Below are 20,463 nucleotides of genomic sequence, written 5' to 3'. Positions count from 1 at the left end.
TAATGGATGAGCAGGAGCTGCTAATTCGTTAATTTTTACTGACTGTGTGACCTCCCTCCCCTCACTTTTGATCTCCAGACTGTCTCTGTATCTGATCTGTATATTAATCCCCTATCTTGCACATCTGCAAATTAACCCCTTCATCCTGCCACTGTATGTGACCTGTGCATTAACCTCGTAGCCTGCTCATTCCCCTGCGTATGACCTTTCCATTAATGTTACCAATGCACCATTAACAAACTCCATGTTTTAACCACCTCAATACCAGAATGTTCTTCATTTACAGAAACAAATGGCAAAAAATTAGATTAGCTTGGGGTGTCTACTTTACAAGAAGGAGTCATTTTTGGAGGTGTTCACTCCATCCTGGCATTTTTATGTGATATGTTTTAACCACTTTAGCCCCGGAAGGATTTACTCCCTTCCTGACCAGAGCATTTTTTGCGATTCGGCACTGCGTCGATTTAGCTGACAAATGCGCGGTCATGCGACATTGTACCCAAACAAAATTGATGTCCTTTTTTTCCCACAAATATAGCTTTCTTTTGGTGGTATTTCATCATCTGCGGTTTTTATTTTTTTTATGCTATAAACAAAAAAAGAGCAACAATTTTTTTAAAAAAGCAATATTTTTTACTTTTTGCTGTAATAAATATCCCCAAAAAATATATAAATAAAACAAATTTCTTCGTCAGTTTAGGCCGATATGTATTCTTCTACATATTTTTGGTAAAAAAAAGTCGAAATAAGTGTACATTGATTGGTTTGTGCAAAAGTTATAGCGTCTATAAAATAGTGGATAGATTTATGGCATTTTTATTATTATTTTTTTTTTTTAACTAGTAATGGTGTCGATCTGTGATTTTTATTAGGACTGTGACATTATGGCAGACACATCAGACACTTTTGACACTATTTTGGGACCATTGTCATTTATACTGAGATCAGTACTATAAATAGTCACTGATTACTGTATAAATGACACTGGCAGGAAAGGGGTTAAACACTAGGGCATGATCAAGGGGTTAAGTGTGTCCTAGGGAGTGATTCTAACTGTGGGGGGGATGGGCTACCACTGACATGACAGCGATCACTGCTCCCGATGACAGGGAGCAGTAGTTCCCTGTCATGTCACTAGGCAGAACAGGGAAATGCCTTGTTTACATAGGCATCTCACTGTTCTGCCTCTCCGTCTCACGATCGTGGGCCGCCGGCAAACATCGAGTTTGCGGGACCTGCAGGCATACCCGCAAGGCGGCAAATTTAGAGGGACGTACAGGTATTGCCATGCCGACGTATATGTGTGTGTGCAGCGGTCGGCAAGTGGTTAAAACAGAAAGTAAGGAAAATAGGTACATTTTCCCAGTTGTACAGAACAGAACAGGTTCTTTAATCATTTCAACTAGACTATATAAAGCTACCTTTAGATGACTGGACACTGGCAAAAAAGGGAAGGCTGCAGGGACATCACCCTACACAACACTTCCCACGCCGGGCTAGCCTCAGTTTTTTGGTAGTGTCCTTAGGCGATGGACCTCTTCTCTCTACTGAGATAAGCTTACATTTTAATATGGAGGTACTCTCACTTTCTACCCCTCTCTGGATGATGCTCTTCCAAGTTGATTCTTCTATAAATAGGCTGCAGCATAGCTAGTGCAGCATTTCATGCAGCTTCCAGATCAGTGGACTTATCAGCAGAGCCTTGGGGGACTCATTTGGAAGATGCAGAGTACAGAACAAAGATCCTTAAATATTTCAGCCAGGGTTCCCATGTCCAGATTTCCCTTCTGGGTACATAGGAAATGCTGTCATCCCTTTTGATGGTCACAGTAGTACAGGATGGTTGGGCTAAATGTGAAATTTTAGTGCCATCCAGGTGTGCCTAGTCTTATAATACACTCACCCGCATCCCTTGAATGGTGCTTAGTGCACTTGTGTGAACAGTCACTACTGCATCTGCTTGGTTTGATTCTCAAGAGAGTTATTGCTACTGCATGCCATGCCTCTTCCACTTTGTAGTCAGGACTCTAGACTGGCAACTATCTAGACAACTATTTTCACAACACAAGTAGTTGGCATCCCTCTCCTGCTCCACTGTTATGGAAGTTGAGAGTATTTGGGGACACATTTCACAGACATTGCACATCACAAGTACAGGAATATAGGGCCAGATGAGCTTGCTAGTTCAGATTCAGCTTTTAGCTTCTTTTGGGGGTTGTAGTACATCTGTTCAGTGCCTTTTCCGCCTTTCCTCTGGTGATTTCTCCCACTCTAACTCCCTGCGTTTTTCTGGCCATTTGGCTGGTCTGTCAGCCACACCAGCTTCCTCTTTTTTATTTTTTCCATACAGGGAAATTTTTTGCCATAATGTCAGTTTTCATGGGCAGAATGTCTGCCCTTATTGAGGCCATAAATAGCAAGGGACAAAGCTGTGATCCCTCAACTTAACCTCCTGAATCGGTCCTTGATTTTGCCCTTGAGTCAGGGAGGAGAAGTTACAGCCAAGGAGGACCCTTTATGTTGTGAGGTGTTGGATCAGAATGACATGCCTGCTACAGAGAATAGTCCTAAACAGAAGAAGACCATTGCTATGATTATTGATGCTGTATGCTCTTGTTTAGCATTCAAGCATCCAGAGCCTGCTCATCCTATTGCCCCATACACACGATCATACTTTCCGCCAACAGAACCGTGGATTTTTGTTCGAAGGGTGTTGGCTCAAACTTGTCTTGCATACACACGGTCACACAAATGTTGGCCAACAACTACGAACGTGGGAACACGGTGACGTACAAGACTTACGATGAGCCAAGAAAAAGGAAATTCAATAGCCAGTGCGGCTCCTTCTGCTTGATTCCGAGCATGCATGGACTTTTGTGCAAGTGACTTGTGTACACACGATCGGACTTTCCGACAACAAAGTTTTGTTGGCAGAAAATTTGAGGACCTGCTAGCAAACATTTGTTGGCGGAAAGTCTGACAGCAAATATTCGATGGAGCACACACACGGTCGGACTTTCCGACAACAAGCTCACATCCAACATTTCCCGTCGGAAAATCCGACCGTGTGTACGCGGCATAAGAGTTTCAGTATCAGAAATGAAATCGGATTTCCTTTTCCTGAAGGCTCCCATTCTCTTACTTCACTATTGTTAGGTGGATCAGACAAGTTATCATTACAGCCTATAGTTTGAAGTATAGAGTTCCTCTCTTCCCTGTACTAGATCGGTGCTTCCTGGGCTTTTCAGCATCAGGCATTTGTTTGTTAGATTTCTCAGATATACTACCTGGGCTTCTGCTAACATGTTTGTTAACCACTTGCTTACTGGGCACTTAAACCCCCCTCCTATCCAGACCAATTTTCAGCTTTCAGCGCTGACGCATTTTGAATGACAATTGCGCGGTCATGCAACACTGTACCCAAATTAGATTTTTATCATTTTTTCATCACAAATAGAGCTTTCTTTTGGTGGTATTTGATCACCTCTGCGGTTTTTATTTCTTGTTAAAAACAATGTAAAAAGACTGAATTTAAAAAAAAATATATATATTTTTTTTTATATTTTGTTATAAAAAATTTAAAACAGGTAATTTTTCTCCTTCATTGATGTACGCTGATGAGGCGGCAGTGATGGGCACTGATAGGCGGCAGTGATGGGCACTGATGGGTGGCAGTGATGGGCACTGATCGGTGACAATAATAGGCACTGATCAGTTACACTGATAGGCAGCACTGCTAGGTGGCACTGATTGGCACTACTGGTGGGCATTGATAGCTGGCACTTGTGGGCATTGATAGGTGGTACTTGTGGACATTGATAGGTGGCACTTGTGGGCACTGTTAGGTGGCACTGTGGGCACTGTTAGGTGGCACTGATGAGGCAGATGTGCCTCTTCCACTTTGGGACTGATGTCCCTCGCATCTGAGCCGGTTATCGGCTTTTTTTTCTACTCACGCTGTCAGCGTGAGTAGAAAAAAAAACGATTACTGATCTTTTGTTTACATCATGTGATCAGCTGTCATTGGCTGACAGCTGATCACATGGTAAGGGGCCGGGACCGGCCCCTTACTCGGATCGGTGATCATCCGAGTCTCAGTGACTCGGTGATCACAGCGCGCTCGGCGCGCGCCCTGCAGGGCACGTGCACATGGGAGGCTGTCATATGACGGCTTCCTGGGAATTCAGGTCCGCGCTGTGGCCGTCATTCGGCCATATCGCGGATGTCAAGTGGTTAAAGTGTGTTACTCATTTAATGTTACTCATGTAACATTTAATATTTCTAATATGTGCCTGTGGTACCAAGTACTTGTATTGAAAAAGTATCCTGTTTTTTTTTTTTGCATTGCTTCCTTTGTGTGAAATAACTGGTGGTCCTGCCAGTCCCCCTGCTTTCCTATTTTAAACTGACCATGCCAAGGAAATGTAGCACATCCATCCCAGCATGTCAGGTTTCATCTTTGCATTCTACTTGGGAGCAAAGCTTGCACAGCTGATCACTGGGAAGATCAATGTACTGCTGTTTCTCTGCTTCCTGTTGACATACCTTGGTTCTCTAGGTCCCTTATGCAGCTCAGAGGACATGTGATTACTTAAAAGAAATGAAAAAAGGTATTTATATTTTTGCATTTATAAAAATATGTGTTTTACAAAGAGAGAGTTCACATACTTCTCTACCACTCTACCAGGTAGATAATTAACCGATTTGTCTATCTACACAAAGCGCATGGACAGCAACATAACAACAACCATGCAATACATAAATATAGATGCACAATCAAATGTGCCATTATGTTATTGTGTATGCACATTATTTAGATTGACATTATTTTATTTTAAGTGTCTAACAAATTGGTTTATTATCCACTTTTGGTTATTGTATAGTGATTGGATTTTTCCACTAAAGCTGGCTACACAATAGTAGATTTTTGAATGAATGGTTGTACAAACATTCATATGAAAATTCTCATCAGTACATTTGATGAGTTGAGGAATTTCATTTGAAATTCTTCAAAAATCGTTTTCTTTTAACATTAGATTTTGGAGTGTGACTGGTCTTTCCTGAACCAAAACCACACTCAATGTTAGAAATTTGACTCCCATAATAATAAGAAAATGGAACTAATGTCCTCAAAATTTTAATTTTTGAACAAAATTATTCTAGTTTATGGTCAGCTTGATTACATGCAGCTGGATCAGTTTAGATCAAGGGGAACGTGGAAAATGTATATATTTACTTAACAAATAGATGTTCAAGCCTCCTCTGATGCCAGTTTGGGCATAAGGTGCTAAAAGCTAATCTCTTAGGCCTTCTTGATCTGACTGTACTGTATGAATAGGAAAATAGGATTTTGAATTACCAATAAAATCTGTTTCCTGGAGTACAATACAGGACACGTACCCTTCCCTCTGTTCCTATGATCCCCCCATTGCTTGCTACAAAACTGAGGCTAGCTGGTGGGAGGAGTTATAAAGGAGGTGTCTCTGTAGACTTCCTTTTCTTCCCCCCATTGTCCAATCTCTTGAAGATAGCTGCATATAACCCAGTTGTAATGAATAAATAGCCTGTGTCCCTGTCAGGGAAGACATGTCCGTGGTACTGCTTTAGTCCGTCAGCGCACCCTGATGTGCATGCACAAACTGGGAAGTACCCAGGAAGATGTGCATAGTCAGAATCTGTTACTAATGCTGGCGCCAAGCGGGCTATTTAAAGTGGCTGCAGCTTTGACTCATTGCTGTTTGGTCTGCAGCTTCTGTGTGTTGTATCCTGGTTCAGTGTGACCTCTATTCTTGACCCAGCTTGCCCCTAACCTGTTTTTACCTGCTACCTACCCTGACCCCAGCTTGTCTTTTGGATTCTGCTGTTGCCTACTGATTCTGCTTGATTGATCTCCTGGTACTGACTCGGCTCGCGACCTGACTTCTCTGCTTTTTGCCATCTATGCCTGATCTGTCCAATTGCTACCGACCCGGCCTGTTTGACCCTGCATCTCGCTTATTCAGCCTGCTACAGCTTCCAGTTTGGCGAGCCTCCATCCGGTGCCTGCTTCCAGCTGATCATTGCAGTCTGTCACCAGCCAAGCATCATGCCAGCTCATCTGTTGCCTGCCATACCTACCTGCTTACGGCTACCACGCAGACTACTGGACTGATTACAGGCACTCATACCCTGCTGTGGTCCTGTGGCTGCTGTATCACGACCAGTATCACTACCAGGCCCTTGAGTCAGAGTTGTACAAGAGGCCTTCCTCTACACATCAGGCTCACCGACCAAGTACATGACAGTCCCGTACAGTGCTCCAGGAAACTGATTTTACTGGTAATTCAAAAATCCCATTTACAATAAAAATTGGTTATATTTTCTTTTTTTAAATAAGTTAAAAAAAATACATTGGGTATTAAATACCAAAAGAAAGTTCTGTCTGTCACAAAAAAAGTATATTAAATTGATTTGGGCATAGTGCTGCATGACCAAGTAATTGTCGGTCCTTCATAGAAGGATCAACATGTATTATTTTAATAAGATCTGCAGATTTTGAAATGACATTGACATGTGAAAGCTTTTATAATATTTTAGTAACTGGGTTTAGATCTACTTTAAAGTGCTTGATTGATCAAAATAAATAAATAAATAAATAAAACATATTCAGTATATCTTTGCAATAAATGCTGATTTCTCCATGTCCTATCCCTTTACAAATGCTGCAAGTACATAAAAATATGATCTGCCAGAAATCCAGTGTCCTCAAAAGTTTCTGTTTGAGCTGATAACACTGTGCCTTTACTGCACTAAAATCTTAAGCAGTTTTTATCAGCCCTGTCCAGTTCTCCTTAGCTGGACTTCAGAACATCTCCCTGTCTACCACATCTCTATAAGATAAGGGGGAGATTTCAGTAGGCCTCTAGGTAAGAACTCAAGCAGGGCTGAAAATACTGCTTGAGATTTCAGTTCAGCAAAGGCAGCTCAATCAGGAAGTTTGAGGCTGACTGGGTTTATGGGGGAGCAATAGTTTTTTTCTGCACTTGCAGCAAATTCAAAAATACATGGCATGCAATGCAGAGATGTACTGAATATATTTTTATTTATTTTATCCAGACTTTCATTTATTCAAACTTCCTGCTTAATAAACTTTTTAGGCTGAGCAATAATTGTGAATTCCCTGATTTATACCTTCATGCTGGAAAACAAATTGATCTCCCTCGCTCATCTATGAGTTAGCTGGTTTTGGACAGTGTAAAAATCTTAGGCTACTTACAATCTTGGGGCCTTGGTAGACTATTAGTTGAAGGATGCTGCCCTGCCCTTGAGCAGAGGAAAAAAAGGCTTCTAATATTTTCCTAAAGCCTCAAGAACAAATAGTCATTACATTAACAGCTACAATTAAAAATATAAATATACATTTCTAATGTACATATAAAATCACAGATTTTGTGTTTTCATACTAATACAATGCTTGTTATCTGTGGTTTTAAATTCTGTTGCCTTCTGCAGTAAAACTAGAGGCCTGGGGCAAGCCTTAGACCTCAAAGAATACCATTATATACTAGACTTTTTTCTGTCTTTTCATCTAATGACAACATATGTTCTTCAACACAATGCCTCAAACAACCATATTCATCAGTGACATTGTTATATTTTCCAGTGAAATCTTGCGGCTAAACATGTCATGTGGTACTTATAAACAGTAATTTACTGGGATATCTGTAGGACAGTTTGAATTGCGGAAGAGCCCTCAAAGAGGTCCAGTGGAGGAAAAGAGTACAGGATGGCTTGGAAGGGTTTGACTGATGGTCTATACTCCTAAAGAAAGCACTGACAGTGTTTGCAGATCTTAAGCAAAGGCATGCTCGTAGAATATAACATTGCAGGCCTCTAATTTTCTCTTACAAACAAAATTTCAATGCAGCCTTTCTCGACCAGGGTTCCATGGAATCCTAGGGTTCCTCCAGAGGTTGCTAGGTGGTCCTTGAGCTATAGGCAATTTCTGCCTCTCAAAGTAACCACTGACACTGATGATGTTTTCAATTATCTATGAGGGGGGCATTTTTACACTGAACACCAAAATGAGTAGCACTCTTTTCACTAACCACCATGCTAAGTGAGTTGTAGAGTACAGTACAGTAATTATTTTCAGGGGTTTCCCGAGACTCAAAAGTTATTTCAAGGATTCCTCAATGTTAAAAGGTTGAGAAAGGCTGGCCTTGTGCAACAACATGTCAGTGCTACTTATGAGATTTTTGTTGGCTTTAGGTGTTACCTGGAACCCATGCAAAAAAGGGAGAAAAACTGGTGCCATGGAAGTCGAAAACATAATTTTATTAATTCAGGTGAACAACAGTCACTAGGCCTTAATCATTACATGGATGTTTGCAGAGACTTCCCAGGCTGAGTTCCATGTTCTTGAGGCTGACCAGGCATTACACAGGGGGGTAGTAGCTCGGATGCACCACTTACCTGGAACCCACCTTTCTTGAAGGTTATATTTCAACCTTTAATTTTCTTGTGTAAGTGATAGTAGTTGGATGGCTGGGCACTTTTGTAGAGCTTTGTCAGTCTATGTCATCAAAACAATGTCTGTGAATCCATCAGAAATTGTTTAGCTTTCCCCTTTATAAATATTACTGTATCCATTACAGATACCAATGCCACTGTAATGGTAATGTGGGCCACATTTGCAGTAATTGATCAGGCAAGGAGGGAAATCTTCACTGCCGGCCATTGTTACCCCTAAAACCAGCCAGCACCAACATCAACCCCTAAATGTCTACTATTAGCTATATTTCTAAAAAAGACTCTTCTGTGCGTCACTGTGATTCTGGTTTAGAAGCTTGACTTCCCTGACTTTGGAACTCAACCCCACCCTGTTGATAATCACTACCTACCCACCATTCCCATGTCCATGATACAGTGTCCTATAATGGCAGTCTCTTTGACAAAACCTCAAGGTTGTCATTGCAGACTTTTCCAATTGAAAACTAGTTGTCCGCCTGTCATGCTGATCTAACATCTTCAGTATCACTGACCTGCAACAGTCATAGAGGTCATGCATTCTGACTTCACTTGCATGCTTGTTTCATGTCAGTGCTTCAGAATGTATTGAAAGGGAGATCAGCATTACTAGCAGTTTTACCAGTTTAACAATACTTTCAGCAAAGTTTCCTTTAAAGGGACAGGGCTTAAAAAAACCCAGCCATTAGATCATTTTATTAAAAAATTCCCAAAAGGTTATATGTGCATTCAACATGTATGGTATTTACCTGTAAAAGCCTGCCTTGTGTGGACATCCAAAAGCTGAAACTGAAAGTTTTGTCATGGTAATTAATATCTTTGTTCCTTGTAGTATTTGTATGTTTCTGTTTCAACACACTGTAGTATTTTACAAAAAAATAAAGATTCACCACCATTACAAGCAATGCATTAATTATTTTTATTAATTTCTTTTTTTTTTCTTTTTTTTTTTTACATTATGGGAAACATTTATTTATTTACAATTTTTCAGTCCACGCACCAACTTGGAAGTTAACCCACGGAAAATTCTTTTCCATAAATCCATAAAAACGCTCATCCATGACTATCAAAAATCTTTCAGGTTTTAAAACTTTAGCTAAATTAAACAAACACTTTGAAAATCACATTTGGGAATGTAAATATGACACTTGTCACATTCCATGTATGGTTTTATTTTCGGCAATCAAATACAAAGTTCAAATAAAAATAGAAGTTAATGCACAATTTTAAATATAACTCAGTAGTGCACATTATAACATTGACAGAACACCGTGGAAATCAAGTGACTTGTAAATAAAACATTTTCTCAGTTAAATATTAAAAATCTAATATTTTAATTCATTCACATTCATTACAAAAAAGGTCCAGAGTTATGGCACATTGCAAAAAAATAGAATACTTATTTGAACAAATCCCAGTTCTCAATACAACTCTTATATCCGATCTGTAAATATGCATTTAAATATATGTTTATAATGTTATGTATGGTAAATAATTAGAATGGTAATATCTGTAAGACTATTTTCTTTAGGATAGTGAGAATATGATGTATATATTTTAAACATATACAAACTTACAGCGCATTTGAAATTAAAAATTAAAAAAGAAAAAAAAAAAAAAGAAAAACACCTCCCCAAATTCTAACACATCAAATCTGAATACTTTAAGCCATATGTGTCAGAAGTAAATGCTAAACGAAACACCCTTCATTTGGAGGTATACAATTGCAATGCCTTCTCCAAAAGGGACACTTAGGAGGTATATTTATTTGTCAGTTTCAGTTTAGGACACACCTGTGCTTTATATTCTTGCAAAGATGGCAAAGTGTGCTAGCAGAAATTCATTGTGCAGTAAGGCCAGGTCCACCAGACATGATTTCATTGACTCTTTTTCCACTAGTCCAGTCAAAGTTGATTGTCAACTGGTTACTGTGGTTTACTGCACATTTCTTATATTTACAACGAGCCCTACTTTGTATTTCATGAGTTTTACAGTCTATGCATAATAGCCGAAGACAGTCAATAACAAGGGTCAAACTGCAAATTGCACTTAAAGTTCCTGCAATCATTCTGTCACCTGTATGCCACACTATGCACAGCCACTATTGCATAGCACCTTTATATGCTATATAGTCAAACCAAAAAAAAATTAAACACTGTGTGTATGTTGGGGGGTTTACTAAAATGGGAGCAGACAGAATTTGGTCGCCAAACACAACTTCTCCAGATTCTATCAACTCCAGTCTTTGTAAATTCCCCTCTCCATCTCAAGAGACATTAAAGTTAAAGCTGAACTCCAGGGAGATACTGAAAAACACAAATGGATGCAGTTATGTATTAATTAAAAAATCATTAGGAGCTGTTCACATCTTTGTAGCATGTTAATTCATGGTAAAATGTACGTTTTATTGCCTGTTATCACAATGCAATGTAGTGGTGTAATGTCGTGAATTTTAAATGGTGCCCCAATGCAAATGTTCAGGTCCATATTATAGACTGTCAAGCTGCACTGCCAGACTTTTAAAAATAAAGATAGGGAGTTGACTCCTTCAGATTGTTGTTGCTCCCATACCCTAGGTTCACACTCTTGCATTTCATGCAGTCGCGTTTGCGTGGGCACGGCAGCCCAGTAGCCTCCCTGGCGGTATTCCCGAGTGTGGCTCGGGGTTAAAATTCAGTACCATTAGCGGTAACCCCGAGCCACACTCGGGATCGCATTGCAGGATCCTGGGGCGGCGTTACTTACCTTGTCCCCGGGATCCTGCGATGTCCCCCGCAGTGTCCGAGGGCTCCGTCCTCCTCCGAAGCCTCTCCGTGCCAGGCTCCGTTCCCTGCGAGCAGCGCGACGCACGGGGGCGGAGCCTGGCGGCAAATTCAAAAAACTGTCAAAATCATAACACATACAGTACTGTAATCTTACAGTACTGTATGAAATGATTTCACATCCCTTTTGTCCCCAGTGCTCTGGCCCATGCCCTGCATGCAGTTTTACATGATATACACTGTTCTTTCTGCCTGGAAACTGGAGATTGTCCATAGCAACCAAAAAGTGTCCCTTTACGTCAAAAGTGGCTTTAGACCAGCTAGAAAACAGCGATAGTAAATTAGAACACTTGCAGAATTGAGCGATAGTGAATTGTGGGGAAATTTATTTTATTACTATTTTTTTAAATTTTTTTAAATTATTTATTTTTATTTATTATATTATAATTTATGTTTTTGTGTTTCAAACTTTATCATACCCGGGATATCTACTAGACTCTGGTTTGGACAGATTTAAGTGTGTTATTGTTAAGATTTACAGACCTACAATATAAAACGCCAAATTTCCATGCAAAATAATGGTACCGCTTTCAGCACCTAAAATCCGAAATAATCATACCGCCAGGGAGGTTAAAACGGGCTGCCGTGCTTGTGTTTCTGATAAAAAAAAGGTGCATGTCTTTTTGACCATGCAACTTCCCTGTGGTTCCCACACACGTATTGTGATTTTACTTGTATGGGGGTGCCATTCAGAATTTTCACTGCAAGTGGTTGCGATGTGTGAGAATCGATGCGATCTCCACACCTGCAACCACCTGCAGTGAAAATGCACTGCTCTGGGCAAACGTTCAGGGCTGCAATTCATTCCAAATAGTACCCCCACTCATGTAAAAATCGCAGTTCGTGTGCGGGTGCAGGAACTGCAGGGAAATTACATGATCGACAGAGCCATGCGATTTGCCAGCGGCTGTAATTTTGGGAAGATGCATGCACCTTTTTTTGTGGAAGGGCAGGCACGGCAGCCCATAGAAATGAATGGGCTGCTGTGCCTGCGCAAACATAGCCCGCAAGCACGCAGAGATGTGAACCTAGGGTAACAAGTTGGAAAAAGGTAGGAGACTGAGTTATGTTGCTTAATTGCAGTGGAGAAAAGTAAGTTTGCCAGGTTGGCTTAGTTATCTGGCAAGGTTGTGTAAATCTCAGGACTGGATGGACAGAAATATAAACCCTTTGACCAGTAAGACAGCTCCTACATGAGTATTTCAACTGTGCATACAGCTGTTTGTCTGAAGTTCAGCTTTACAAAAATAAATCAGAACCTGTCAACTACCGAGTATATCCCTATTGCAAGCTGAAGCAGTGTGCATCTTATTGATTTAATGTGTGGCACTTGTGATGATTAAAGTCAGCAGCAGAGAAAAGCCGCTGCTCTCCATACTTAAGCAGCCGTCTTCCTGCAGAGGTTCAACATGCCCCCTTGCTGATGCAGGGAGCATAAGCTTTGCTGATTGCAGAGATATTATTCTGACTCAGCAGGGGGAGTGTCCGAGCTCTGCAAAGAGAATGCTGCTCTCTGTGTGAGAGGTGCAGCAGACATCTGGAATTATAAAAAAGACAACAATAAGACATTTGAAAATACATTTTTTTAAAGCCTTGATTTAAACATATAAATTGGGAAAAACCAGAATTGGACTATAAAGCTTTCCTTTTAGTTATAGAGTGTGAAAAAAATAAAGTAGTTTGTTTTTTGCTGTGTCCCAGAGACCAACAGGAAGGGTGTGAAATTTTTCCAAATGAGGAGAATTCCCTTCTAAAGCTGGTCATACATTGTACAATTTTCTTCTTCAATTTCCTTTAGATTTGCCTTCAACTATGCAGTGCAAGGGCCTGCCTGATTGCATACAAATTGAAAGTGTTTAGGTATGGTTTTGGTAAATCTAAAGGAAAATTGTACAATGTATGCCCAGTCTTAGACTGTTGTAACTGGAATGGGTGTCCCCATTGGAAAATGTACTTTCCCCTGCTGATTTGGTGACAACCCTAACATTTTGGATTTCTGGTTACAGTCTGCCTCAATCAAATGGTTCATGAGGACAAACAGAGAGGATGAATCTATGTAGCAGTGACACAGACAGCAACATTAACTTGACAGGGTTATATTCCCCCACTAAAAGGAGTTTTGCCTATACATACACTTTAAAGTGGAATTCTGGCCATTTTGAATTTGCTAAGCTTAAGATAGTTATAACCGCTCTCAGATTTTTAGCTGTCTGTGCTCTGTTGGAGTATTTCCCGTCACATGACAGAAATCTCTTAACAGTGAGTAGAAAGCCTACCCATAGGCCACCGAAACAGATACCCTCTCTGGAAGATTTCTCTGTACCTTCTTTTCTGGGGACATCTGTAACATCTGGGGACATTGTTGATTGCCCACCACTTTTCTTTTCCTGGTGAACCCTGTCACTAAGACAGCAAGTGATGGGAACTTTCTGAAACGAGGACACAGTCAAAAAACCCACTTCTAACCTACTCTATCCAAAATTTAAAAAGTTGGCTGGAGTGCCAATTTAAAGATAATGGATGTAATTGGCAGGTCATAACCAAACATGGTCCACTAAAAGTCTAGTGTATGAGATGGGCAGTGCTTGTTAGTGGTTACTTTGAACTGTTGATACAGCCTGTCTGTTCTATCTTCAATATTTCTAGGTTATTATCCAATAAAGGCATACCTGATAGAATCACTGCCTCTTTAAATGTCATCATATGTGCAGTTTGACACCAATGAACTGTCTGGTTATTTAACACTGTACATGTATAGGGCAGCTAAGGAGTATACATTATAATCAGTAGAGTGTTATAAATATATTTGAGTGCAGGAATCACGGATATCTCTGTGTGGGTGTCAAAGGCAAGAACAGCTATAACAAGCAGGAAAAACATCACTAATATGTCAAAAATGTCATATGCACTAGAGGCTCTCATCCTAAAACATATCCAGTCTACTGACAGGTACACCATGCCAGCTCATAATGCATTGTAAGTGACGGGCTCCTGGCACAATCATAGCTATAATAAAACAAATCTATCAGGACACCTAAGAATAGCCAGCACAGGTAAATCCAAGGTGACTTCAAATATGTTATGTTCTATTTTGTTAACTGTTCTCTTTATTACACATATTTGTTTGTATCTGTATCATGTCTCATTAGAGGGAGTAAACTGATTATATCTAAATGAATGAATAACTGTGCACAATTTACACAACTGTCATCTTTTACAGTGGAACTAAACCCTCTTCTCTTTTGCAATCAAGGGAGCTGCCATCTTTGATCTGCAGCAGCCATGGTGCTGCACATTAGATCAGTTATGACACCAGCCATTTGATGGCTCGGTTAAAAGCACAAGCAACAGTGAAAGTTTTCGATCACGCCATGCCTTGAATATAACAGTTTTCGGGAAAATTGATGGGTTTAGTTTAGCCTCAAGCCCCATACACACTATCAGTTTTTTTGCTGATTTTTGTCTTCAGATTTACCAAAAACATGTAGTGCAAGGGCCTGCCTGATTGCATACAAATTGAAACTCCTAAGGTTTGACCTCATGTTATATGGTTTTGGTAAATCTGAAGGAAAAAATCAGCAGAAAACCTGATGTATGGGGCTTTAGATTTGGTCTATTCTTACAGTGCAAAAACAGTATTTTACTTTGATTTAAAACATTCGGAAAAAAGAAACAGTGAGTATCGTGTATCAATATAAAGAATTGTTTTCTGTGACAACCAATTAGAGGCTTTCTATCACTTTTGAGCTTACATTTAGTATATTTCTCTTATAATTTTAAATATTCATCTATACCAGTTGTAACATTCTTAATGACCTACCAGCAGCTTAGGAACATATTAACCTTTGGTTTATTTGACCATTTAAAATATAATTAAAGGCAAACTTTTTTTTTAGATTTGGATATATTTGTGAGGGTTTGGAACTACTTTTACTCTCTCTAATTGTTCCAATCACCACTGTCTCTGGGAATGAAAGTGTGAGCAAGGCTCCATTCACACTTGTACAACTTGTCATGCAACTTTGGACATCAAAGTTGTATAACAAGTCGTTCTGCATGGTTTCCAATGGGAACCATTCATATATGGGCAACTTAGTAGTTCATGCACTACTTTGGTCCAAATTTCAGGCAACTTGAGGGCCATAGGCTTCAATGTTAATCCTCAAAAGTTGCATAAAAGTCATACCTCAATATTATACAATGCAACAGTTGTGCAACAGTTGTCCTTTATCACTGGTCAAAGCCAAAATCTCATCCAGGTCACACCCATCCAAAGTTGCATCAAAGTTGCATCAAAGTTGCACCATAGTTGCATCAATGAAACAATTCAGTTGGCCTTGGGGAGTAGAAAGTGTAAACTTGACCCTACTAAGAGGTATCAAATAATGGACCCCATGTATCTTGCCAGTGCTCCCCCATCACTCTTTCCTTTGCTTTGGCCATTGAAAATACCCAGTTATTCTGGAAAAGGGAGAGCATATGACATTCCTCGGCTGTAGCATCCAATCGGTCATGTGACAGTACTAGGCCTGAGCACTGTCAGATAACTAAGTGAGTAACGTCACTGCTTTCCCTAGAATCTGACATTAGCAGAAACCCAGTAGTCTCAGCTGTGACAGAAGTGGTGGAGGGACACTGGTAAAGTGTGCATCGGGAAGGGGGACCTTTGCCCAGACAATGTCTCTTTAAGACTTGCGGTTCTTACAAAAATCCAACCATTGATTTTAATGGGCCTTCTGATCTGCTCATTTTTGACAGCTTCATCCTTAGGGTTACTCTACACAGATATCAGTGTTTTGCTTTTGAATTGCAGTACATTTGTGAAGCATTTTTGAAGCTAAAGTACAGTGTTTGAATTTGGAACCAGATTTAACTTTCTACCTACATTTAGTTTTGCTTTGCCATGGATTGCATTCCTTTGCTTTTTACATATATATAGTCCATGTCAGTGTGAACGTATGGTACATACATCTCAAACACAATTCAAATGTCCTTCAAATGCAAGCCATTAGTAAGCACCTTAAAGCATTAGACATGCTTCTGTGTCTGATATGTACAATGACCATACACCTACTGTCTGATTGTACTGTCTATTTTAGAGCTACCAACAACTGCAGGATGCAATGTAAAATAATTTGGTAGCTCCCCATTTTAGATTTGGTAAGGTTAAAGGAAACCGGACAGAGATTACGCAATTCCATTGTAGCATGTATGGCTGCTTTTAAGTACACTGCACTGGAATTAAGCTTCACAGAACCTTAACTTAAATTGAATGAGGCTTCTATGACTGCATCAAGAACAGACTTATGCTACCCTTCATACCCAGATGATGATTGTTAGATAACAGTCAGATTGGGGAATAATGAAATGAGTATCCCATACCCGTGACCTGTGGAGGCACCCCAGGCTGATCGATCTTTAGAGGAAAATTTATTGACTATAATGCCAGTCTAGGCTGGTTGTAGCTGTTCCCCTGAGAGAAGGCTGGCCCCTGTCTGCACAGGCATAGACATGCATACTTGGCCAATGTTTATGACTATGGCATGAAACAGGATCTTCCAACCATTGTCTCATGTCTATGGCTAGAAGGGTAGTCAATGTGTATGTCTGTTCTGATTAGGAGGGGATATAGTATTGGGAATCTCTCAATGGATCATGAAGTAGCATTTACTAGAAGTTACTTTGCTGCTTTTTATAGAGTTTTCCCATGTAATACAACATAAGAATGCTATTATAATTAAATAAATATAAAACTGCCATATGTCTATTCCCCTCCCAAGTCCTGTTAAATGATTCAAGTAGATTTGGTCTTTTACAATGTTTACTTAGTTTCCGTAACATTTGTATTCTTTGTATATAAATCTAAAAATATTTTATTTTCAGCTAATTAGGACTTGATATCTGATATCTGCTTACTATCAGTGCTTTTTTTATGTATTTACAGGAAAAGGCCAGGTATACTACTTACTTATATGATGATTTTATAATAATAAATACAACAGGTCTGTCTCTCCTAAGTACCTGTTTTTTTGTTCTTGAAAGGTAAAGTGCATCACTATATATATATATATATATATATATGTATAATATAATACCCACCCCCATCTGTTCCCAGGCACCTTGAAAAATATGAACACTAAAAAAACAAATGTCTAAAAATCAACTGAAAACAGATTAGAATACATGTAAAGAGATATGCAGGCTTGTTTAAAAGAAATTATGATATGCAAAGTAAACTATATTAAACAGATTTCAGTTTACTTTAGTGAGATGAATGAAAGATTAATTCTCAGTAGTTACTAGGAGTTGTTGCTCATTTCCCAAACCTTGCTTGCATAAGACTTCAAATGCCAGGTTGATATGTCATCAATCGACATAAGACTACATTTACAAATGTAACCCCTATTATATCTCTGATCGTATTTTAGATACAGTTGATCTTCCATTTCTGAAAGGCCAGGTGTCTCTGGTTCTCCATAATCCACACTTGCACCATCCTGCCTCTGACAGTAATTAGAGATTGCTTTGTAAGGAGAACCTATTCGATATGTAAATAAGGTCCCTTTACACAGGGCTAGTTTTAGATTTCCTAAAGCTTAAAATACATAGACAAAGTCAGTTGCCCAACACTTTTCTTTTTAGGCTGTGGATGACTAAATCTGTGTCACATTCCTCCATATACAGTACAGTGGTGGCCAAACTAGACAAAAATGCCAATTCAGTATGATTGCTAATGCCCATATTGACCAGAGGACATACCACAGGACAAAACATATCAGTGCAGCAGTAATAGGATTGCATCTTCCATCCTAGCTGTTTGATATGCAAACAGATATCTATTGGCCTAAATAGTTAGAGTCAACCAGCTTATAGATAAGTCATTACAAGTTTATGTCAATATTACCCTTTCTTCTCTGGTTTTAGTGCTATTGCTGTCGGCTTGAAAAAGTGCATCAGCAAAATCTCCCTTACTTCTATCCTGACTAAAAGGAAGCTTAGAAGATATTGGTGAACCACAGCAAGTTTAATGCTCATTTCACAAAGCTTTGACTGCAGGATAAGTATCTCCAATTAAGCTAAATGACTTTAATTTTTCAAATCTTATTGGGCTCAGATAAAAATAACTGTCACTTTTTTAAAAAAAAATAAGGATCCTTAAGTTGGCCATACATGGAGCGAATTTCTTTCCTGCAACCACAGGTTGCAGGAAATAAATTTGATCAATGTCCCCATCAACACAGAGTGTTGATGCGGGAATCCCTCTTGCAGGGCCATTGTCTTCTCCCGGCGGGGAGAGTGATTATTGCTAGTGGCTAATGCAGCCTCTAGCGATAATTGCAGGCAAAACCCGGCATGCTGTATGTACCCATGTTGATCGGTTGATCAACTTGGTACATTCAACCTGCCCATACCCGGTTCGAATCTTGACTGACTCCTGCTGAACCGGCCATGATTTGAATTGTGTATGGCCTGCCTTTTTCTGGTTTGTTAGCTTTGTGAATTGTGCCTATAGTATTTAGGGGGCATGAGGGGGTTTTGTTTTCGTCAAATGGTGTTCTGCTTTCCTATATAAGTCATGGAAGTGTCCTAAAATTATGTCAAACCAACGCCATCAACATAAGCCTAAAGCCCATTGGCTGCCCCTAAAACTGCTGGTAATGCAGTTTAGCAATAGCAGAAGTTTAGATATTGATGAGCCCCAATAATGAGTCAAAGGATAGGTGAGCTTATAAAACTTAACTCTCTTCCTCTCTTTAAAAATGGGCAAATGGACCAAAGTTATTTATTTTTTTCTCGCCATTGACGCTTATTGATTGCTCAATAATTAGGAATTTTGATTGCCTTTCAATGAATACCTAAATTCAGTCATTTTTTATTGCATTTCCATTAGGTTAATCTTATGCCAAATGTATAACATGAAATCTTTTTTTTTTTGCTAGCACAGCAAATGTGTAAAAGTTTGCATAATAACAATTTTTCCCTTAAATTCAAGATCACAGTAATAACATATGCATGTTATGTATTTATGTGGCTAGCCATCATAAAGGCAGGTGTGAAAACCTTTGTGTGCACAGATCAGTTACCTGCCCTCTCTGCCAACATCTTTTACTAGCTCAGCTATTCTCCTCTGTCACCTGTTGCCTTTGGGGATAGGTGCGTCTGTGGCCTACAATAAAGTGCTCCATCTGCTCTACATAGAAAAGAAGTGGGAATTCGAGCCCATGCTTTTTCACATTAAGAATAGGAAGACATCAGAGTCCACAGTACTGTATACCCTACAATTTTCTATTGCTGTACACTAGATTACAGACTACTGTAGCTCTAGACAAAAAGAGTGTGAAATGGGGCACTGCGAGAAGTTCTATACAGAGGATTGTTCTTCTATTTTATCCACATATAAAATAAAAGGAGGTCCTTGTGCAGAGTACACAGCACTGATTAGTGCCCACAGATTGTTATAAAGGTGGGTATGTGGGGAGGACAGGATAATAGCTTCAGAAAACTGTTTTCTTACACAACAATTTAGAAGAATGTATGATAGAAGGGTGGGAATGACAGAAAGAAGAGAAAAAGCAATATAAACAGAAGTATACAAAAAATCATATACACATGATTGTGGTTCCAAACCAAACTAGAGGATATATTATATACGTTACTCTGTGTCATAAATATATATATAGGTATATATAATATTCCCCCAGTGTCACTTGTGATGGCTTCATAGCCTGGTTTGAGCCTCTGGGATGTAGATTTCAATACTGTCCGCACTTTCGGTAGCTGAATTCTGCCGGACAGACGCAGCACGCTTTGCAGACATCAGCCGCTTCCGGGCCTCATGCCGCTGTCTCTCTGTGCTTTCCAGAGATCTGTCCCGGACCAGTGGGGCCTGACCTTTCGATGGCTTCTTTGGCACGGGAGGAGGGGCCCTTCTCTCCTGATTAAAGCAGAAGGTTTATTGTATTATACAGGTTCTCCATACAAGCTGTGAAAGCAGCTTTTCCATCTCTCCCTATGTCCTTGTCTGGTTAGCTAGTTAAAGCAAAATATGCATTAGGATGTGATCATTTAATGTATAGGCTATTTTTTAATCATGAGTGTCTGAAAACAATGGGGTAGAGTTACTAGTACAAAA

The 20,463-nt window shown here is 39.6% G+C and overlaps 1 protein-coding gene across 6 annotated transcripts in view; it reads right to left on the bottom strand.

Moving 5' to 3' along the window:
- Positions 1–10,048: 10,048 nt before the first annotated feature.
- Positions 10,049–20,463, bottom strand: part of DLGAP1 (DLG associated protein 1) — an 834,809-nt gene continuing 824,394 nt past the window's right edge. For 5 of the 6 annotated variants that reach the window (XM_073631412.1, XM_073631415.1, XM_073631414.1 and 2 more), the window contains one exon: positions 10,049–20,265. In XM_073631412.1, coding sequence (XP_073487513.1) covers positions 20,050–20,265 — 216 coding nt within the window. In that variant the 3' untranslated portion in view covers positions 10,049–20,049. Of the gene's footprint in view, positions 20,361–20,463 lie in introns of all 6 variants that reach the window. The other variant, XM_073631416.1, reaches the window with a different exon arrangement.

The sequence above is a fragment of the Aquarana catesbeiana genome, linkage group LG05 (assembly GCF_042186555.1).
Source record: "Aquarana catesbeiana isolate 2022-GZ linkage group LG05, ASM4218655v1, whole genome shotgun sequence".
NCBI classification, from domain to species: Eukaryota; Metazoa; Chordata; class Amphibia; order Anura; family Ranidae; genus Aquarana; species Aquarana catesbeiana.
This window is presented reverse-complemented; position numbering and strand designations above follow the sequence as displayed.